Raw genomic sequence first — 22,949 nt, forward strand, 5'->3', positions numbered from 1 at the left:
ATCCACTAGGACGATAGAGAAATATTGTTAATCAAGATATCTTATACATAGCAATGAGTATTAATATAATAAGCAAGATTCAATTTTTTTCCATTAAAACATTAATGCATAAAAAAAAAATAAGAATTTACTTACCGATAATTCTATTTCTCGGAGTCCGTAGTGGATGCTGGGGTTCCTGAAAGGACCATGGGGAATAGCGGCTCCGCAGGAGACAGGGCACAAAAAAGTAAAGCTTTACTAGGTCAGGTGGTGTGCACTGGCTCCTCCCCCTATGACCCTCCTCCAGACTCCAGTTAGGTACTGTGCCCGGACGAGCATACACAATAAGGGAGGCATTTTGAATCCCGGGTAAGACTCATACCAGCCACACCAATCACACCGTACAACTTGTGATCTAAACCCAGTTAACAGTATGACAACAGAAAGGGCCTCTTAAAGATGGCTCCTTAACAATAACCCGAATTAGTTAACAATAACTATGTACAAGTATTGCAGATAATCCGCACTTGGGATGGGCGCCCAGCATCCACTACGGACTCCGAGAAATAGAATTATCGGTAAGTAAATTCTTATTTTCTCTATCGTCCTAAGTGGATGCTGGGGTTCCTGAAAGGACCATGGGGATTATACCAAAGCTCCCAAACGGGCGGGAGAGTGCGGATGACTCTGCAGCACCGAATGAGAGAACTCCAGGTCCTCCTTTGCCAGGGTATCAAATTTGTAAAATTTTACAAACGTGTTCTCCCACGACCACGTAGCTGCTCGGCAGAGTTGTAATGCCGAGACCCCTCGGGCAGCCGCCCAAGATGAGCCCACCTTCCTTGTGGAGTGGGCTTTTACAGTTTTAGGCTGTGGCAGGCCTGCCACAGAATGTGCAAGTTGAATTGTGTTACAAATCCAACGAGCAATCGACTGCTTAGAAGCAGGTGCGCCCAACTTGTTGGGTGCATACAATATAAACAGCGAGTCAGATTTTCTGACTCCAGCCGTCCTTGCAATGTATATTTTTAAGGCTCTGACAACGTCCAACAACTTGGAGTCCTCCAAGTCGCTAGTGGCCGCAGGCACCACAATAGGTTGGTTCAGATGAAATGCCGATACCACTTTAGGGAGAAAATGCGGACGAGTCCGCAGTTCTGCCCTATCCGAATGGAAGATTAGATAAGGACTTTTATAAGATAAAGCCGCCAATTCAGATACTCTCCTGGCAGAGGCCAGGGCTAGTAACATAGTCACTTTCAATGGTTCAAACCAATGGGATTTGAGGAAATCTAAAACTACATTTAGATCCCACTGTGCCACCGGAGGCACCACAGGAGGCTGTATATGCAGTACTCCCTTGACAAAAGTCTGGACCTCAGGGACAGAGGCCAATTCTTTTTGGAAGAATATTGACAGGGCCGAAATTTGAACCTTAATGGATCCCAATTTGAGACCCATAGATAATCCTGATTGCAGGAAATGTAGGAAACGACCCAGTTGGAATTCCTCCGTCGGAACCCTCCGATCCTCGCACCACGCTACATATTTTCGCCAAATGCGGTGATAATGTTTCACGGTGACTTCCTTCCGTGCCTTAATCAAGGTAGGAATGACTTCTTCTGGAATGCCTTTCCCTTTTAGGATCTGGCGTTCAACCGCCATGCCGTCAAACGCAGCCGCGGTAAGTCTTGAAAAAGACAGGGACCCTGCTGTAGCAGGTCCCTTCTCAGAGGTAGAGGCCACGGTTCGTCCGTGAGCATCTCTTGAAGTTCCGGATACCAAGTCCTTCTCGGCCAATCCGGAACCACTAGTATTGTTCTTACTCTTCTTTGCCGTATGATCTTCAATACCTTTGGTATGAGCGGCAGAGGAGGAAACACATACACTGACTGGTACACCCAAGGAGTTACCAGTGCGTCCACAGCTATTGCCTGTGGATCTCTTGACCTGGCGCAATATTTGTCCAGTTTCTTGTTGAGGCGAGACGCCATCATGTCTACAATTGGTCTTTCCCAACGGTCTATTAACATGTTGAAGACTTCTGGATGTAGACCCCACTCTCCCGGATGAAGATCGTGTCTGCTGAGGAAGTCTGCTTCCCAGTTGTCCACGCCCGGGATGAACACTGCTGACAGTGCTATCACGTGATTCTCCGCCCAGCGAAGAATCTTGGCAGCTTCTGCCATTGCACTCCTGGTTCTTGTGCCGCCCTGCCTGTTTACATGGGCGACCGCCGTGATGTTGTCCGACTGAATCAACACCGGCTTTCCTTGCAGGAGAAGTTCCGCCTGGCTTAGAGCATTGTAGATTGCTCTTAGTTCCAGAATGTTTATGTGAAGAGACTTTTCCAGACTCGTCCATACTCCCTGGAAGTTTCTTCCTTGTGTGACTGCTCCCCAGCCTCTCAGGCTGGCGTCCGTGGTCACCAGGATCCAATCCTGAATGCCGAATCTGCGGCCTTCTAATAGGTGAGCCTTCTGCAACCACCACAGAAGTGACACCCTTGTCTTTGGTGACAGGGTTATTCGCAGGTGCATCTGCAGATGCGACCCTGACCATTTGTCCAACAGATCCCTTTGGAATATTCTTGCATGGAATCTGCCGAATGGAATTGCTTCGTAAGAAGCCACCATTTTTCCCAGGACTCTTGTGCATTGATGTACTGACACTTTTCCTGGTTTTAGGAGGTTCCTGACCAGATCGGATAACTCCTTGGCTTTTTCCTCTGGAAGGAAAACCTTTTTCTGAACCGTGTCCAGAATCATTCCTAGGAACAGCAGACGAGTTGTCGGGATTAAATGGGATTTTGGAATATTCAGAATCCACCCGTGTTGTCTTAGCACCTCTTGAGATAGTGCTAAAGCTGTCTCCAGCTGTTCTCTGGACCTTGCCCTTATTAGGAGATCGTCCAAGTATGGGATAACTAATACGCCTTTTCTTCGAAGAAGAATCATCATCTCGGCCATTACCTTGGTAAAGACCCGAGGCGCCGTGGACAATCCGAACGGCAGCGTCTGAAACTGATAGTGACAGTTTTGAACAATGAACCTGAGGTACCCCTGGTGTGCGGGGTAAATCGGAACGTGTAGATACGCATCCTTGATGTCCAAGGATACCATAAAGTCCCCTTCTTCCAGGTTCGCTATCACTGCTCTGAGTGACTCCATCTTGAACTTGAACTTTTTTATGTAGAGGTTCAAGGACTTCAGATTTAGAATAGGCCTTACCGAGCCATCCGGCTTCGGTACCACAAATAGAGTGGAATAATACCCCTTTCCTTGTTGTAATAGGGGTACTTTGACTATCACCTGCTGAGCGTACAGCTTGTGAATGGCTTCCAACACCCTCTCCCTTTCGGAAGAGACGGTTGGTAAGGCAGACTTCAGGAAACGATGAGGAGGATCCGTCTCTAATTCCAACCTGTACCCCTGAGATATTATCTGCAGGATCCAGGGGTCTACCTGCGAGTGAGCCCACTGCGCGCTGTAATTTTTGAGACGGCCCCCCACTGTCCCCGAGTCCGCTTGAGAGGCCCCAGCGTCATGCTGAGGTTTTTGCAGGAGCCGGGGAGGGCTTCTGTTCCTGGGAAGGAGCTGCCTGTTGGTGTCTCTTCCCTCTTCCTCTGCCTCGTGGCAGGTACGACAAGCCCTTTGCTCTCTTATTTTTGTAGGAGCGAAAAGGCTGCGGTTGAAAGGTCGGTGCCTTTCTCTGTTGGGGAGTGACTTGAGGTAAAAAAGTGGATTTCCCGGCAGTAGCCGTGGCCACCAAGTCTGATAGACCAACTCCAAATAACTCCTCCCCTTTATACGGCAAAACCTCCATGTGACGTTTTGAATCCGCATCGCCTGTCCACTGTCGTGTCCATAAGGCTCTTCTGGCTGAAATGGACATAGCACTCATCCGAGATGCCAGTGTGCAAATATCCCTCTGTGCATCACGCATATAGATAAATGCATCCTTTATTTGTTCTAACGACAGTAAAACATTGTCCCTATCTAGGGTATCAATATTTTCAATCAGGGATTCTGACCAAACTACTCCAGCACTGCACATCCAGGCAGTTGCTATAGCTGGTCGTAGTATAACACCTGCATGTGTGTATATATTCTTTTGAATAACTTCCATCTTTCTATCTGATGGATCCTTAAGTGCGGCCGTCTCAGGAGAGGGTAACGCCACTTGTTTGGATAAGCGTGTGAGCGCCTTGTCCACCTTAGGGGGTGTTTCCCAGCGCGCCCTAACCTCTGGCGGGAAAGGGTATAATGCCAATAACTTTTTTGAAATTATCAACTTTTTATCAGGAGCAACCCACGCTTCATCACACACGTCATTTAATTCTTCTGATTCAGGAAAAACTGTTTGTAGTTTTTTCACACCATACATAATACCCTGTTTTACGGTATCTGTAGTATCAGCTAAATGTAACGTCTCCTTCATTGCCAAAATCATATAACGTGTGGCCCTACTGGAAAATACGTTTGAATTTCTACCGTCGTCACTGGAATCAGTGCCCGTGTCTGGGTCTGTGTCGACCGACTGAGGCAAAGGGCGTTTTACAGCCCCTGACGGTGTTTGAGGCGCCTGGACAGGCATTAATTGATTGTCCGGCCGCCTCATGTCCTCAACTGACTGTTTAAGGGAAGATAAACCATCACGTAATTCCACAAATAAAGGCATCCATTCTGGTGTCGACCCCCTGGGGGGTGACATCTGCATATTTGGCAATTGCTCCGCCTCCACACCAATATCGTCCTCATACATGTCGACACCACGTACCGACACACACCGCAAACTCACAGGGAATGCTCTAATGAAGACAGGACCCACTAGCCCTTTTGGGGAGACAGAGGGAGAGTCTGCCAGCACACACCACAAAGCGCTATATATACAAGGGATATCCTTATATTAAGTGCTCCCTTATAGCTGCTTTAATATATATATATATATATATAGCCATTAATGTGCCCCCCCTCTCTGTTTTACCCTGTTTCTGTAGTGCAGTGCAGGGGAGAGACCTGGGAGCCGTTCTGACCAGCGGAGCTGTGACAGAAAATGGCGCCGTGTGCTGAGGAGATAGGCCCCGCCCCTTTTTCGGCGGGTTCTTCTCCCGCTATTTTTCCAGTCAGGCAGGGGTTAAATATCTCCATATAGCCCCTATGGGCTATATGTGAGGTATTTTTAGCCTTGTATAAGGTTTATATTTGCCTCTCAGAGCGCCCCCCCCCAGCGCTCTGCACCCTCAGTGACTGCCCAGTGAAGTGTGCTGAGAGGAAAATGGCGCACAGCTGCAGTGCTGTGCGCTACCTTATGAAGACTGAGGAGTCTTCAGCCGCCGGTTTCCGGACCTCTTCACGCTTCAGCATCTGCAAGGGGGTCGGCGGCGCGGCTCCGGGACCGGACTCCACGGCTGGGCCTGTGTTCGATCCCTCTGGAGCTAATGGTGTCCAGTAGCCAAGCAGCAAATCCACTCTGCATGCAGGTGAGTTTACTACTTTCCCCCTAAGTCCCACGTTGCAGTGATCCTGTTGCCAGCAGGACTCACTGTAAAGAAAAAAAACCTAAACTAAACTTTCTCTAAGCAGCTCTTTAGGAGAGCCACCTAGATTGCACCCTTCTCGTTCGGGCACAAAATCTAACTGGAGTCTGGAGGAGGGTCATAGGGGGAGGAGCCAGTGCACACCACCTGACCTAGTAAAGCTTTACTTTTTTGTGCCCTGTCTCCTGCGGAGCCGCTATTCCCCATGGTCCTTTCAGGAACCCCAGCATCCACTTAGGACGATAGAGAAATAAGATTTTACTCACCGGTAAATCTATTTCTCGTAGTCCGTAGTGGATGCTGGGTACTCCGTAAGGACCATGGGGAATAGACGGGCTCCGCAGGAGACTGGGCACTTCTTTAAAGAAAAGATTAGGTACTACATCTGGTGTGCACTGGCTCCTCCCTCTATGCCCCTCCTCCAGACCTCAGTTAGGGAAACTGTGCCCGGAAGAGCTGACATTACAAGGAAATGATTTGGAATCCAGGGTAAACCTCATACCAGCCACACCAATCACACCGTACAACTCGTGATAACTATACCCAGTTAACAGTATGAACAACAACTGAGCCTCCTTAAACTGATGGCTCAGAACAAAAAACCCTATAGTTAAGCAATAACTATATACATGTATTGCAGAATTCCGCACTTGGGACGGGCTCCCAGCATCCACTACGGACTACGAGAAATAGATTTACCGGTGAGTAAAATCTTATTTTCTCTGACGTCCTAGTGGATGCTGGGTACTCCGTAAGGACCATGGGGATTATACCAAAGCTCCCAAACGGGCGGGAGAGTGCGGATGACTCTGCAGCACCGAATGAGCAAACTCAAGGTCCTCCTCAGCCAGGGTATCAAACTTGTAGAATTTTGCAAACGTGTTTGATCCCGACCAAGTAGCCGCTCGGCAAAGTTGTAATGCCGAGACCCCTCGGGCAGCCGCCCAAGAAGAGCCCACCTTCCTCGTGGAATGGGCTTTCACTGATTTTGCCGCAGAATGAGCCTGCTGAATCGTGTTACAGATCCAGCGAGCAATAGTTTGCTTTGAAGCAAGAGCACCCAGCTTGTTGGATGCATACAGGATAAACAGCGAGTCAGTCTTCCTGACTCCAGCCGTTCTGGTTACATAAATCTTCAAAGCCCGGACTACGTCAAGCAACTTGGAATCCTCTAAGTCACGAGTAGCCACAGGCACCACAATAGGTTGGTTCAAATGAAAAGATGACACCACCTTTGGCTGAAATTGCGGACGAGTCCGTAATTCTGCCCTGTCCATATGGAAAACCAGATAGGGACTTTTACATGACAAAGCCGCCAATTCTGACACACGCTTAGCCGAAGCTAAGGCCAACAGCATGACCACTTTCCACGTGAGATACTTTAGCTCCACGGTTTTAATTGGCTGAAACCAGTGGGATTTCAGGAAACTCAACACCACGTTAAGATCCCAAGGTGCCACTGGTGGCACAAAAGGGGGCTGAATATGCAGCACTCCCTTAACAACCGTCTGAACCTCCAGCAGTGAAGCCAGTTCTTTTTGAAAGAAAATGGATAGGACCGAAATCTGGACCTTTGTGGAGCCTAATTTTAGGCCCATAGTCACTCCTGACTGTAGCAAGTGCAGGAATCGACCCAGCTGGAATTCCTCTGTAGGGGCCTTCCTGGCCTCACACCAAGCAACATATTTTCGCCATATACGGTGATAATGCTTTGCTGTCACGTCCTTCCTCGCCTTTATCAGCGTAGGAATAACTTCATCCGGAATGCCATTTTCCGCTAGGATCCGGCGTTCAACCGCCATGCCGTCAAACGCAGCCGCGGTAAGTCTTGGAACAGACAGGGCCCTTGTTGCAACAGGTCCTGTCTGAGAGGCAGAGGCCATGGGTCCTCTGTGAGCATTTCTTGCAGTTCCGGGTACCAAGTCCTTCTTGGCCAATCCGGAACAATGAGTATTGTTCTCACTCCTCTTTTTCTTACGATTCTCAGCACCTAGGGTAAGAAAGGAAGAAGAGGAAACACATAAACCGACTGGAACATCCACGTTGTCACCAGTGCGTCTACAGCTATCGCCTGAGAGTCTCTTGACCTGGCGCAATACCTCTGTAGCTTTTTGTTGAGGCGGGATGCCATCATGTCCACCTGTGGCAGTTCCCACCGACCTACAATCTGCGCGAAGACTTCTTGATGAAGTCCCCACTCTCCCGGGTGGAGGTCGTGCCTGCTGAGGAAGTCTGCTTCCCAGTTGTCTACTCCCGGAATGAACACTGCTGACAGTGCGCTTACATGATTCTCCGCCCAGCGAAGAATTCTGGTGGCTTCTACCATCGCCACCCTGCTCCTTGTGCCGCCATGGTGGTTTACATGAGCCACTGCAGTGATATTGTCTGACTGAATCAGAACCGGTTGGTCGTGAAGCAGGGTCTCCGCTTGACTTAGGGCGATACATATAGCCCTTAATTCCAGGATATTTATGTGAAGGCAAGTCTCCTGACTTGACCTTCGCCCTTGGAAATTGTTTTCCTTGTGTGACTGCCCCCCACCCTCGGAGGCTTGCATCCGTGGTCACCAGGACCCAGTCCTGAGTGCCGAACCTGCGACCTTCGAGAAGGTGAGCACTCTGCAGCCACCACAGGAGAGACACCCTGGCCCTGGGGGATAGGGTGATTAACCGATACATTTGAAGATGTGATCCGGACCACTTGTCCCGTAAGTCCCATTGGAAGGTCCTCTCATGGAACCTGCCGAAGGGAATGGCCTCGTACGATGCCACCATCCTTCCCAGGACTCGAGTGCAGTGATGCACTGACATCTGTTTTGGTTTCAATAGATTCCTGACCAGTGCCACGAGCTCCTGAGCTCTCTCTATCGGGAGATAAACCCCTTTTCTGGTCTGTGTCTAGGATCATGCCTAGAAGAGTCAGATAAGCTGTAGGAACCAACTGCGACACTGGAATACATAGAATCCAGCCGTGTTGCCGTTACACTTCCAGAGAAAATGATACGCTGTCCCGCAACTGCTCTCTCAATCTCACTCTTATGAGGAGATCGACCAAGAACGTGATAATAGTGACACCTTGCTTCCGCAGGAGCACCATCATTTCCGCCATCACTTTGGTGAAAACTCTCAGGGCCGTGGAGAGACCAACCGGCCACGTCAGAAATTGGTAATAACAATTCTGTACCGCAATTCTGAGGTACGCCTGATTAGGTGGATAAATGGGGACACGAAGGTATGCATCCCTTTTGCCCCGAGACACCATAAAATCTCCCCCTTTTTAGGCTTGCAATGACCGCTCTTAGCGATTCATCTTGCACTTGAACCCTTCCAGGTATATGTTCAGGGATTTTAAATTCAATATGGGTCTGACCGAACCTTACGGTTTCGGGACTACAACCTGGTGGAATAATAACCCCCTCCTTGTCGAAGGAAGGGAACCTTGACCACCACCTGTTGAAAATACAACTTGTGAATTGCAGTTAACCCGGTTACCCTCTCGCAGGGGGAAGCCGGCAGGGCCGTCAGTGAGGAGGCATCTTCTCCAAATCCAGCTTGTATCCCGGAGACACAACATCTATTGCCCAGGGATCTAATAGGGAGTGAACCCACTTGTGGCTGAACTTACGAAAGCGTGCCCCCACCGGGCCTAGCTCCGCCTGTGGAGCTCCAGCGACATGCGGTGGATTTTTGCAGAGGCCGGGGAGGACTTCTGCTCTTGGGAACTAGCTGTGTTGTGCAGCTTCTTTTCTCTGCCTCTGGCAAGAAAGGACGCACCTCGGACTTTCTTGTTTCTTTATTCGAAAGGCCGCATTCGATAATGCCGTGCTTTCCTAGGCTGTGCAGGAATATAAGGCAAAATATCAGAATCTTAAGTCTGCATCATCTGTCCATTGCATATTCTACAGGACACGTCAAGCAGAAATCGACATAGCTTTTACTCTAAGACCCAGTATACACATGTCTCCTTGGGCATGTCTTATATATATACATATCTCTTAAGACAGCATCTTTATCTATATATACCTATACATATCTATATGTATACTAGGGTCTCAATCTCTGCTGATAAGGTACCTGTCCACGCTGCCACCGCGCTATAAACCCATGCCGACACAATCGCCGGTCTGAGTAGTGTACCAGAATGTGCACGCTATCTGCAGGATCCCTGAGAATAGCTAGGGCTACTTCCTGGGCAAACGTGACACCCTAGGGGAAGATTCCCATCACATCCTGGCCCTAGTGGGGAAAGGATACTGCCTGAGAATACTTTGTGGGAAGCTGCAGTCTCTTGTCTGGAGATTCCCGCTCTTTTTCCTCATGAGAGGAGGGAAATTTACCTCAGCTTTCTTCCCCTTAACATGTGTACCCTTGTGTCAGGGACAGATGAGTCATCAGTGATATGCAAATCATCTTTTACTACAATAATCATATATTGAATACTTTTCTGCCATTCTGGCTGTAACTTTGCATTATCGTAGTCGACACTGGAGTCACCCTCCGTGTCGATATCAGTGTTTGTTATTTTGGATAGTGAGCATTGTGAGACTCTGAAGGTCTCTGTGACATAGGGACAGACATGGGTAGATTTCCTGTCTGTTCCCTAATCTTTTGTGCAATAAATTCACCTTAGCACTTGCACATATCCAAACAGGTGTCGGCGTTGTCGACGGAGACACCCTCTCACACACATATTCGCTCTCTCTCCTCCTTAGGGGAGCCTTTTACCTCAGACATGTCGACACACACGTCGACACGCACGTACCGACACACCACACACACAGGGGATGCTCTATTTGAAGACAGTTCCCCCACCAGGCCCTTTGGAGAGACAGAGAGAGAGTATGCCAGCACACACCCCAGCGCTATGACCCAGGAATCACACAGTAACTTAATGTTAACCCAGTAGCTGCTGTATATATTGCTTTTGCACCAAATTTATTGCCCCCCCCCCCCTCTTTTTACCCTCTTCTACTGCAGGGGAGAGCCTGGGGAGCTTCTCTCAGCGGAACTGTGGAGAGAAAATGGCGCTGGTGAGTGCTGAGGAAGAAGGCCCCGCCCCCTCAGCGGCGGGCTTCTGTCCCTTTTCTGTGTAAAAATAATGGCGGGAGCTCGTACATATATACAGTGCCTGACTGTATATATGTATAATTTTGCCAAAAGGTATCTTAATTGCTGCCCAGGGCGCCCCCCCCCCCCCCCCTTGCGCCCTACAGTGACCGGAGTGTGTGGTGTGCTGCGGGAGCAATGGCGCACAGCTGCAGTGCTGTGCGCTACCTTAAGTGAAGACAGGAGTCTTCTGCCGCCGATTTCGATGTCTTCTTGCTTCTGCTGCTTCTGTACTTCTGGCTCTGCGAGGGGGACGGCGGCGCGGCTCCGGGAACGGACGATCAAGGTTAGGTACCTGTGTTCGATCCCTCTGGAGATAATGGTGTCCAGTAGCCTAAGAAGCGCAACTTAGCTGCAGTGAGTAGGTTTGCTTCTCTCCCCTCAGTCCCACGTAGCAGAGAGTCTGTTGCCAGCAGAAGCTCTCTGAAAATAAAAAACCTGACAAAATACTTTCTTTTCTAGCAAGCTCAGGAGAGCCCACTAGGAGCACCCAGCTCTGGCCGGGCACAGATTCTAACTGAGGTCTGGAGGAGGGGCATAGAGGGAGGAGCCAGTGCACACCAGATAGTACTAAATCTTTCTTTAGAGTGCCCAGTCTCCTGCAGAGCTAGTCTATTCCCCATGGTCCTTACGGAGTCCCCAGCATCCACTAGGACGTTAGAGAAATGGTTTAAAAACAAAACAAAACATTTATTTTTCCCTCCAACTCTGGTAACTAATACGTTGAGTATCCCTTATCCAAAATGCTTGGGACCAGAGGAATTTTGGATATCGGATTTTTCCGTATTTTGGAATAATTGCATACCATAATGAGATATCATGGTGATAGGACCCAAGTCTAAGCACCGAATGCTTTTATGTTACATATATACCTTATACACACAGCCTGAAGGTAATTTTAGCCAATATTTTTTTATAACTTTGTGCATTAAACAAAGTGTGTGTACAGTCACACAATTAATTTATGTTTCATATACACCTTATGCACACAGCCTGAAGGTCATTTAATACAGTATTTTTAATAACTTTGAGTATTAAACAAAGTTTGTGTACATTGAGCCATCAAAAAACAAAGGTTTCACTATCTCAGTCTCACTCAAAAAAGTCAGTTTTTCAGAATATTCCGTATTTCGGAATATTTGGATATGGGATACTCAACCTGTAAATGTAGTGAAGTTTAATTTCATATTTGAAACATCATTATATCAAAGAAAATGTTTTGTAATTGAAAAAAACAATGGTAGTGCCCTTTATCAATTCACTGCTGAGGCTTTTTTCCTCCTCTGCGAAGCATATTTCAGAATTTAGGGCCTAATTCATATTTGTGAACAATGGGCGATGTTTGCATAACGGAGCATTTGTCGGCAAGCTGCGCATGTTCTGAGATCGCAATGCGCATGTCCAAGGGTGCAGCTACAATTCTACTCACGCTGAGAACTTTGTCACAGGGTGATTGACAAAAGTGGCCGTTTGGAGGTGTTAACTGGGTGCTTAAGGGGAGTGGTTGGGAAAACGCAAGTGTGTCATGGCCATTTTGGGGCGTGTATCTTGTGAATGCTGTGTGATCGTATGTGCAAATACATGGCATCTGAGTCGCCACTGCTGTGGTCAGGTTACGTAGCCATAGATTAACCCTTAGCTTCGATGTTCTCCATAATTAAGTGTAGTCCGCTAATGGGTAAGCAATTGCGATTGAGCTTAAGATGAATACGATGGGAGGCGCTTTTCATTCTAGGGAATCAGCTTCACTTGCTAACATTACCAGTCCCGTAGCCTAGGGAATCATACAAACATGAAGTAAGCCCATAGGTCCTACACAAACTGAACCTATTTTTTTCCTTTCAGAATTTAATTTCTTATTCATCTGACATGGCAAATGAAATCTACCCAAAATGGCCAAAAAAGTGTTTGTTTTTTGTTTGTTTGTTGGTTTGTTAATTACTCAAGTTGCAAGAAAATTAATTTGTATTCTGTAGAAGATAAATTGTGTGCTTCTTGTTTCGACATAAACCCATCTTTCCAAAAGAGCAAAAAACATGATTGCACACATACTTTTTCAATATAAAGCTAGTACTAGAGAATATATAAATATAGATTTTTATTCCATTTTTTTACTAGTTTAAATAAAATGCATAAAATGAGTAGTAATAAGAGGATAGCTCAACCAGACACCCCAGTTTGAAAAGAAGACAACTTGACACATCAAATGAGGCAACCTCTGAGTTACTGAACCGAGATGGGAGAGGTCTGGTAATTAGAAGCCCGTATCTTTAGACCTCTTAATACTCTCTGCAGTATAGGGTGTTGTTGTCTGGTGATAACAAAACAATATCTACCAAAGAGGCACATTCCTTGAAAGAGCGGACATCAAGTGTAAAATCAGGCAATAGAAAGTGGGTAACTCTTTGAATTCCAAAGTGGGCTCCAAATAACCATGAACAAATCCCCCCCCCCCCCCCCCTCCCCTTTCACAGTATCAGTGCACCAAAAATTACATGTTATACTGTAGCTTAAAATGGGCAGGAACTCTGTACACAAATAAGGAAGTGTATGGAGTTTTCAAAGCCATTGCATCTTCAGCAGTTTTACACCCTGTATTTAAAGGTGCAATGATATTATATACAAAACCAGGCGTATTTTGTATTTATTATTTCTCCTTTACATCCACTGGCAGAAACTGCAGAATATGTCAGCCTTGGAAAGCTCCACTTAATGAATTTACCCTATGTGTTGCTGCAAAAATTGGCTAGGCAAGCATTCACAGTCACCGCAAAGGCATACCTGGTACTCGTTTTCAGCATCCTCTACAATTTTAATGAACTCCTTAGCAGTTTGAATTTCATTCTGAATGAGAAAAATACATTAAGAAACAAGAAAAGATTATACAAATAAATGAGGTGCACAATACTTGTAGCTGACTGATAACTGAAGCACAGCACCTCACGGTAAGCATTATGCCATGACCCACTTTTTCTAGAACACTGAATAACCCTGACAGCCTCCAGTCCATAAAATGTAAATTGTGGGGTTGCTCAGCAGAATCTAATTCGCAAATACACAATGAGACCAAAATAGGAAAATGTCATTTACTAAATAATCAGTTATTTTCAGCGGTGTGTTTGTCTCTGTGCGCACGGTAGGATTTATTTGGCAGCTGTGTACTTCAACATCTTGGCATTTTCTTTTCTTTACTGAATCGAACACTTACAATTTCTATTATACCATGGGATGCATAATCACAAATGATCGTTCAGACATAATCACTGGCATTATATAGCTAAAACAAAGTGGTTATTTTAAATTGTTAATGACTGAACATTAGTGTCATCTCAAGCCTTACAGGTCATCTGCTATAGAAACCTCTAGGACAGAGGTTCTCAAACTGTGTGCCGTGGCACCCTAGGATGCCTCAGGACACTTGCAGGAGTTCCTTGGATTGGTGGTCCAGGACCAATTCAAATTATTTATTGTCAATGTAATAGGCAAAACCAGTGCTGGTGGCTGTCGATCATAAAATACGTGGACAATCAGAAGCAAATTTGTCCCTCACCACATAGCTAAACCTAAGGATGGTATATGAAAACAATTTACTTAATTTAATATTTTTTTTTAAAAATTCTCAATAAGAAATTTTTGGCCTAGGGGTGCCGTGAGAAAGATTCTGACACTCTGGGGTGCCGTGATTCAAAAAAGTTTGAGAACCACTACTCTAGGAGTAAATTTCAGTTAGTTTGGGTGCACACCACTATCATGTTGTGGTGTTATAGTTGTTTTCTGTACTTAGTGCACCAGCAAAACATCCCCCTCCCAACCTGTACATATACCAAATACATTCCCCCACCCATAAACACTCAGATAGTAGGAAGCAAGACAATGGACAGTCGTATTTTGAATGAGTCATTACAGACTTTCCACCTTCCCATCTTTTTTTTTTTTTACGTTACTCTTTCACATAGCTTATATTATATTTTCCTCTATACTCCATTCCTGCAGTCTTCAGCATAAACATAGCTTGACAATTATACCCCTGGTGCTTGTAACAAACAGTAGTGACAGTGTTGGGAGTTCTATTAGAAAAACATATTGGGAATTTAGAAGTATGCTTAATAAGGATCGAGCTGCATTATAGGTACATACTTCTTATCATGACAATTCGTCAATATCTAATTGAATTATTTCTATTTCCTCAGGCTACTAAGCTGGTCACCCTCCCTGACCTTCCTGCAGTAACATACTTACAGACACAGTTAGTGACTCTTCAATATCTTTATGGCTCACTAGCTGTACATTGCCATCTTCATAATAATGAACCTATAGGATAACAAAAGCAGCTTTATGTAATGAAGCAAGACTGGGACAGAGCAATAACACAGATTAGCAGACGGAAAGGTTTGGAAGATGGGGTCTTGGTGCACTAGGAACAATACTAACCGAGTAATACTATACATATTTCATAACCATATAAACAAGATGGAAGTAATGGGAGTTGTGTAATTACTGTACATCTGTGCAGAGCTTAAGCATGTTATATAGGAGTAGATTTATTAACTTCTTTAGGGGTGAAAGTGCTATCTACACACGTTATGTGCCGCAGATAGCATACCCCTGAGGTAGTATCCCGGCGATGCGGTAAAGAAGGCTGGGGCGATATGCGCCCACTGCCTTATCAGCACCTCTATCTGTTAGATAGAACACCGATAAGCTTGCTAACTTATGAATCTTCGGTATGCCCATACGTTGGTCACTCCTGCCCTGTTCCTCTTCGCCTCACAGATTCGGCGCTGTGCGTCTCCAAGCAGTTCCTCCCACCTACACACACTACGGCATCCACTGAATGAAAGTGCGCCAACATGCGCCAACATAACCCCCGAAAGGCACGCTGGACAGCGCAGGAGTAAATACTGCATCCGAAGAGGACGGATGTTATGGGAGGACGCGTATCACCAGAAGGGTGAGATAACGTGCTCCCATAACGAAAAAGCCAGGCTTATAAATGCTCCCAAAGAGAAGACCCGCTTCACCACGATAATGCGGTGAAGCTGGTCCATGACTATAAGGAACGAAAAAGGCAGTCTAATAAATCTACCCCATAGGAACTAGAAATAATGGGAACTATTCTTTACATTCACTTATAGGCATGACTGCGGGAACTTGACTATACTGTTCCACAGGAAACTATCAAATAAGGCATACATACAAGTGGGGGTGTAATGAGCCTTCCCAGCACAGCAGCTCTCTAAAGAAGATTGCAATGCAAAATAAAACCGACTACCATACACTCCAGTGTACCTACATCTGAGACCTACACAAATTCCTTTCTACACAGACCAGTATAACAGACCAATCTCCACTTATAGATATTGTGGGGACCTTTGAATAACAATAGCAGATGTTAAAAAGGCCACTTGACAGCAAGGCAGCCCATCCAATTAATGATAACAGGCTATGGCATGTGTAAGTACAACAGGAACTGCAGGTGGTATGGCCACAGTTTTTAATAACTAAGGGGGTGATTTATTTAAGTGACAGAATTTGAAGTTCAAGTGATTTTTACGGTGAAAAAAAAAAATTAAGTTTGGTAATTCATATAATACAAAGCAAAAAAAAAAGGGAAGGTGGGGGGGAGGCAATTTTACAATAAGGAAAAAAACACTTAAATTACATTGATATTAAAAAAAATAAAAATAAAAAGACAAATCCAAAACCAAATGGATGTACCTGAATTTTTAGAATGCCCACCACCTTTGTAGTGGATTGTGTGATTGTAAATTTCCATTCTGACCTCCAGCGCCCATTCCTGTAGGAGAATAAAATAGATTGCCAAATAGGTGTTAGACTGAACAATAAATCTTTAGGTGTATGGCCAATCTGGCTGGCTGGAATGAAAACCTGGTAATGTACAGGAGCAACTGACAATTGACCACTTGCTCCCACACACTGAAAAGCAGACAAAAGCAGTGTTCGCAAAAACTCGCTATAGCGCGTATTTTACCGGATAACTGATGGTGGCGACCCGAAAATAAAAAACCGCTGGGTCCATCAGGACGCACTCTGGCCAATCAGCAGCGCTGTCCTGTGCTGTCAATTAGCTTCCTTCTCCAACTGCAGAGGAAGGGGAGGAGACCATGGAGACTAGAGTGTGGATCTCCTCCCCTCCCCTCCCCCTCTGCTCCGCACGGGAGCATGGCATCAGACAGGAGGGGACATTACCTGCTGTTGTCCGGGGCTGGCCTGACACAGATCCGTGCGTGTCAGTCATGCAGGATCTCGGCAGCTGCGCTGTTTTCCGGCATCTCCACGTCTTGTGAGAGCTGCAGGCGGCGAGAGGTGAGATGGCTGCGGGAGGGAAGGAGGCGAGGGGACAAAAAACAAACAAACAACTGAGGTAACCCCCCACTAGTTCCCTCCGTCTCCCCGGGAATGTGGTTATCTGGCGCACTGCGGTTGCCATGACAGTGTCACACCAGCCGCGGGGAGAGGGAGGAGCCCGTTCCTCATGGTGTCGCAGCTCTCCCCGGCCTCCGGTGTACAATGGCGCGGGGGTACTTGATATGTCAGAATGATAGGCTTTCATTTCAGAGCAGCCGCGTCAGGGTCGGAGATGGACTCACCAGCAAGTGAGTGACCCTGAGCTCTTTGCTCTATGAGGGGACGCTGCCTTCTATCTGCTAAGGAGAAGGTCCACGGGAGGGATAGCAATTAGGAGTTAGACTCGTTCCTTCATCCCCTTTACAGTGGCCACCCTCCTCCATCTAACCTGCCGCTCTATTCTAAACTGATCCCTCCTGTTCCTTCTCCTCCATCATGTCACCCCAATTCTAATTCCCCCCCCCCCCCCCCTTTCCACTCAACCCTGCTTGTGCCCTCATTGTGGGTTGGGGCTGAAGTGCTGGCGGTCAGAATACCGACCGCGGCATCCCACTGTACAGAAAACCTACCCCCCTTCTTTCCCGCAGCCTAAACCCCCCTCTTCGCAGCCTATATCAAACCACCCGTTCCCACAGCCTAAACCTAATTCGCCCTGCCCAAATGTGATCGGGATGCCGGCGCCGACATTCTGACAAGTGATTCCAGTGTCACAATATTGACAGCCGGCATCCCGACTGCCAGGCTCTTGACCAGATCCCCTTGTTCTACCCTTTTCGAGCTCCACAGGAGAGTGGAGCTGGGAAGTTATCCTGCAGGGATAATTCTAATGTTAATCTGTAGTGTACTGCAGTGATTTAGTGTAGTGGATTGTATAGGGAGGGGGATATAGGGGGTTATTCCGACCTGATTGCACGCTAGCTATTTTTTGCAGCGCTGCGATCAGATAGTCGCCGCCTATAGGGGAGTGTATTTTTGCTTTGCAAGCGTGCAATCGCATGTGTAGCCGAGCGGTACAAAAAAGTTCTGTGCAGTTTCTGAGTTGCCCAGAACTTGCTCAGCCGCTGCGATCACTTCAGACTGTTCGGGGCCGGAATTGACGTCAGACACCCGTCCTGCAAACGCTTGGACACGCCTGCGATTTTCCAAACACTCCCAGAAAATGGTCAGTTGCCACCCACAAACGCCTTCTTCCTGTCAATCATCTTGCGTTCGGCTGTGCGAATGGATTCTTCATTAAATCCATCGCTCAGCAACGATCTGCTTTGCACCCATACGACGCGCCTGGGCATTGCGGTGCATACGCATGCGCAGTTCTGACTTGATCGCAGCGCAGCGAAAAAATCTAGCGTGCGATCAGGTCGGAATGACCCCCATAGTGTAGTGATGTAGTTCAGCATATGGGGGGGGGGGGGGGGGGGGAGAAATGTAGTGATGTAGTGCAGCACATAGAGGGGAATGTAGTGTAGTGTATGGGAGGATGCAGTGTGGCGTATAGGGTAATGTAGTGCAGTTAAGTAGTGTAATAATGTAGTGCAGAAATGTTGTGTAATAATGTAGTGCAGCATATAGAAGGGCATGATGTAGTGCAGGAAAGTGGTGTAGCGTATATTGGGACTGTAGTGCAGTGATGTATGCAGGGAGGAATGTAGCACATCAACGTTGTGTAGTGGAGAACATGTTGCTGTGGATGCAGCATGTCCATTAGGCAATGGGTGCATTTAGGGCACACAAGGGGCATGTGGGGTAAACACGTCTGTGGAGTGAGCAAAGCCCCGGCACTCAGTGCAGCCATGTCTTATTTTTCTTTAGCTTGGGTATGGGGAGGCGGGTCACCTGGGTGGTGTATATACTGTATGTGCAGTGTCGCTATAGATGGGGACGTCTGGTGAGCATTTTAGGGTTATGTAAAGTGATCTAATGCCAGGACACGTGGAGAGGCAGAGCTGTATTAACAGGGAATTTAGAGAGGTCTGATAGCCATTTAACAGATTTAGCAGCAATAATTTATGATGGGACCCAAAAACAATGAAGAGCGACCCAAAATTTTTAAAATTATGAGTCCCTGGGACCCACATAATTTTCAAACCTAGCGCGATCACTGCAAAAGTGATCAGACAAATTGGTTAAATCCATATGATTTTACTAATTTGTCTGAACGACCGTTTTTCGGCATTTCAGAGCAAATGGTGAACGGTCATTTGCTCCCATACTGTACATTACCAGGTTTTTGTTCCAACCAGCCAGATTGGACAATAAATCTGTTAGAGAATTAAATACTGAACTAGCTCCAGTATTATGTACATATATACAGCAGTTGTGTGATTGAGCGATTGCCAAATTTACTGCAGGCTGAACTATCAAATATAGTAAAGCACATTAATAAAGACTAACCGGTTCACAATTATTAACAATAAAAATAATATTAACAATAATAGTAATAAAAACATTAATATGTTACTTACCAAAAGTTTTTGGCTTGAAACTGATGGCTCTCTATACATGCAATTATTGTTTGCTGCCCATCAATTGTCTTGCCATAAACCTGGACAAATGAAGTGATTGAGCCAATAAATATTAAAACAGTGATTAACGAAGGAACAAACAAAAAAAAAGCCCAAGAGGGGTCAGACAATATTACAGAACATTTTCTTCAATCACTAAATCAAGATTCCTTGATAACCACTGATGTATTTGAAACTTACAGTACAAACGCCATTTGGATAATGATCTTTGACATAGGACCTCACTGCCGTGTCCACAACATTCCTCCATGACTCTATGGCGTTTTCCCCTTCATAGGGCCTGGGATCACTGGCCTCCTTTCTTAAGTGATCAAATTTGTAAGAAACTTTGTTTTTTGGATCCAAAAACCTTCCGTTACCAAGATCTCCATGCTCTGTTATTAACACCTTCAAAGAGGAAGGAAGATAATGCATAATTTGCAAACCATGATATGCTTTACAGAATAGAAAATTGTTCTTAAGGTGAGTCACTAGGGTTCTGGTAACACCAGATAGGAGCAAAGAATATACAAAAATCAACAAAATTAACAGGGAAGAATGGATACTAAATATTCTTGTTATAGGACGTCACCTAATTTCTGTGATGGTTATATTAAGCCAGTTAAGTTTATTGTTTTTCTTTTGTATGCACCCATGCAATCCTTGTCGTGGCAAACAATCCATGATTGCTGCAGCAAGGATGAGGAGGGCCACATCTGTACATATCTTTAGAACTGTGTGGTAACATGTTAAAATTGTGCTATAGATAATGCTTACCTGATCTTCATAACCATCCATTTTTACTGGTGTGAACTGATCCAAGTTGTACTGCGCAAAGGCACTAAATGTAGAAAATAAAACATTTCAATCATAAATTCTACATGTATAAAAAATTAAATAACATAAGAACATGTAATCACAAAAACTTTTTACAAATTCACTTCTAGAATTAAAAAGAAACTGCAAACAAATACGCTGTAAGTATTGCCAGGCTCCAGGTAGCACGTTACAATGATCAGATGCTGGTGCCTATGTCTTAATGTGTCTTGTCTAGACAGGCAAGTAGAGCATTTTACTGAGTTTATAAAAATGATTTTGTACACACTGTACCATGTTGAGGAGATGAAAGTCACCACCACCTGTACCAATAAGCTCCCTGCAAAGAGCCATCAAGATCACCCTCAACAGGGAGACATTTCACAGAACAGTGCAGCTATTCAAATTTCCTCCCTTGCAATTGAGCTCCTTCAAGGTAATATTTTAATGAAAATTGAAACAAGCCACTTTCCTTGAAAAGCATAATCATGGAATGTCTGGGAAACTTGCATCTCGCACTATTCTCCCATCCTTTTTAATCAGTCAGGGCTATGGTCATAATACAGGATAGGCACCCAGGGGAATTAGAATGAATGACTATAAGAACTCTGATGGGGTAACATACCACCCATCATTATTCATGATACACCTCACTGTTTTACAGCAGTGTTCTCCAGGATGTCAATCCCTGAACAACCGACTTATTTGGGCAAAAGTAAGGGGTCTCCAATAGTGAAGCTCTTTTTAAGTGAATCTGGACAACTCCACAAGCTGTGTTCCTGAGATTTTGAACCTAATGGTATATGTTACCTGTAATACATGTACATTTATTGAATCTAAATATATTTATACCAGGCCCCCAATTTTGCATTTAAATGTTTGAAAAATAGTAGTTTTGTACCGGTTTTATTCATTACTAATTTACGTACATTTCCGTTTTAAATAACAGTCAAAAATACCCTTTGATTCTGAGGTGACTCTTAAGGCCCATACACACTTGACGATGCACACATCGTTAAAGACCGTCGTTAACGACTTCCCTTGAACTTCCCTTGAACAGCTGAGCAAACCACATGAGCATACACACTACCAACGACCAAAGACGAAAGATGAAAGACCAAAGACGAAAGATGAAAGACCAAAGACGAAAGATGAAAGACCAAAGACCATAGACCATTCATCGTTAAAGCATCCAAGCTGAACAGTTTATTAAAATAATGAGCTGGTGAACAGTGGCTTGGTCGTTGGTCTTTCACACCATACACATTCAACGTCGTCTCTGGTCGGTAACGACCATAGTGACAATTGAGCATACATGCTCCACAGATGAACGATGGACGTTAACGTCCCGCGGGGCTGCGCATCGTTGGTCGTTGGATGCATACACACTTGACGATATAATGAACGACGTCGTTCATGAGGGCTGAAATGAACGACATCGTTCATTTTATCGTCAAGTGTGTATGGGCCTTTAGGTTCTCGGTCAGTGGCATGTGTGGAATTTTAGTGACTGCTTTGTATCCTATATATAAACTCATCTTGAACTGGATCATATGTGAGCCTTATGGAAAATCAAATGGGACCCTTTTTCATGTCTCCAGAAAAGACCAAACAAAACACTTGTTTCTGGTCTGTTTGTTATCCCTACATTGAGGAAAATCACATGGGAAATATAATATTGCATGAATCTTGAGACTTTTATTTATTGCTTTCCATATTTAATCTCTAGACTGTATACTTGTTAAAATATTATACTATAAGAATGCTATATACGTTCTGAGAAAAATAGCTTGGGCAGTCTAATCTGAAGCATTGGAGGACACAAAATGCTGAACCTGTGGTCTTTCATGTACATTCCATGTAAATTTTGACTTCAAATATTAACAAAAAATGTAGCAGTATTTTCTCATTAAGGTGCCCATGCATCAAGCTTTTTTTCCCATAAAATTATGTAGAAACTGAATTTTCTGCATAATTTTATGGTTTGTGGCTATGTACAAATAGCATAATGCAGACTGCTAATTATCACTACAGACAGCAGTCCCCATTATTATTAAAGGGGGACTACTCTCTGACCCCTATGTACTAAACCATGAAAAGCGAAGCTTTTCAGAGTTTGGACACCCATCTTCAGATGGTGTAAACTAATTTTACCCTATGGAGGCAAGGTAGCAGGAGAGAGATCTTTGATCACCCTCCATCCAGTGCCAGCCCTGATTCCAGAAACTGACACACTGTGCATGTGCAGTGTCAGATTCCCCCGGAGGAGTGTTTGGAAATGTAAAAAACTCCTCCAAAATGCCATGGAAGTAACTCCCAGGGACAGCGCTTATCGCTATTGATGTCCCTGCGGGTTTCCCTAGGTACATAGCGGGGATATTTTCATTAACAATGAACAAACCCGCTGTGATTACTAATACATATGCCTGTAAATGTTTGATGAATATAATGAAGTTAGAACAGATGAAATCATTCAAGGATCACTGTCTTGAGGAAGTAGGCTCCTGCTGTGGCTGAAATGCTACAAGTCAGGTGTGCTGGTCATTGAGCACAAGTTGCACATAACTACAGGTCGAGTATCCAATATCCAAAATGCTTGGGACCAGAAGTAATTTGGATATTGGATGTTTCCATATT

At 45.3% G+C, this 22,949-nt stretch overlaps 1 protein-coding gene across 1 annotated transcript in view; it reads right to left on the bottom strand.

Annotated features, from left to right (window-relative positions):
* Nucleotides 1-22,949, bottom strand: part of CAPZA2 (capping actin protein of muscle Z-line subunit alpha 2) — a 113,497-nt gene that overhangs the window by 25,816 nt on the left and 64,732 nt on the right. Inside the window, exons 4-9 of the mRNA XM_063927233.1 lie at nt 20,274-20,337; nt 19,698-19,904; nt 19,458-19,537; nt 16,345-16,423; nt 14,866-14,937; nt 13,408-13,470 (exon numbers count right to left, since the gene is read on the bottom strand). Of these exons, the coding sequence (XP_063783303.1) occupies nt 13,408-13,470; nt 14,866-14,937; nt 16,345-16,423; nt 19,458-19,537; nt 19,698-19,904; nt 20,274-20,337 (565 nt within the window). The remainder of the gene's footprint in view (nt 1-13,407; nt 13,471-14,865; nt 14,938-16,344; nt 16,424-19,457; nt 19,538-19,697; nt 19,905-20,273; nt 20,338-22,949) is intronic.

This window comes from Pseudophryne corroboree, chromosome 6, assembly GCF_028390025.1.
Source record: "Pseudophryne corroboree isolate aPseCor3 chromosome 6, aPseCor3.hap2, whole genome shotgun sequence".
Lineage (NCBI taxonomy): Eukaryota > Metazoa > Chordata > Amphibia > Anura > Myobatrachidae > Pseudophryne > Pseudophryne corroboree.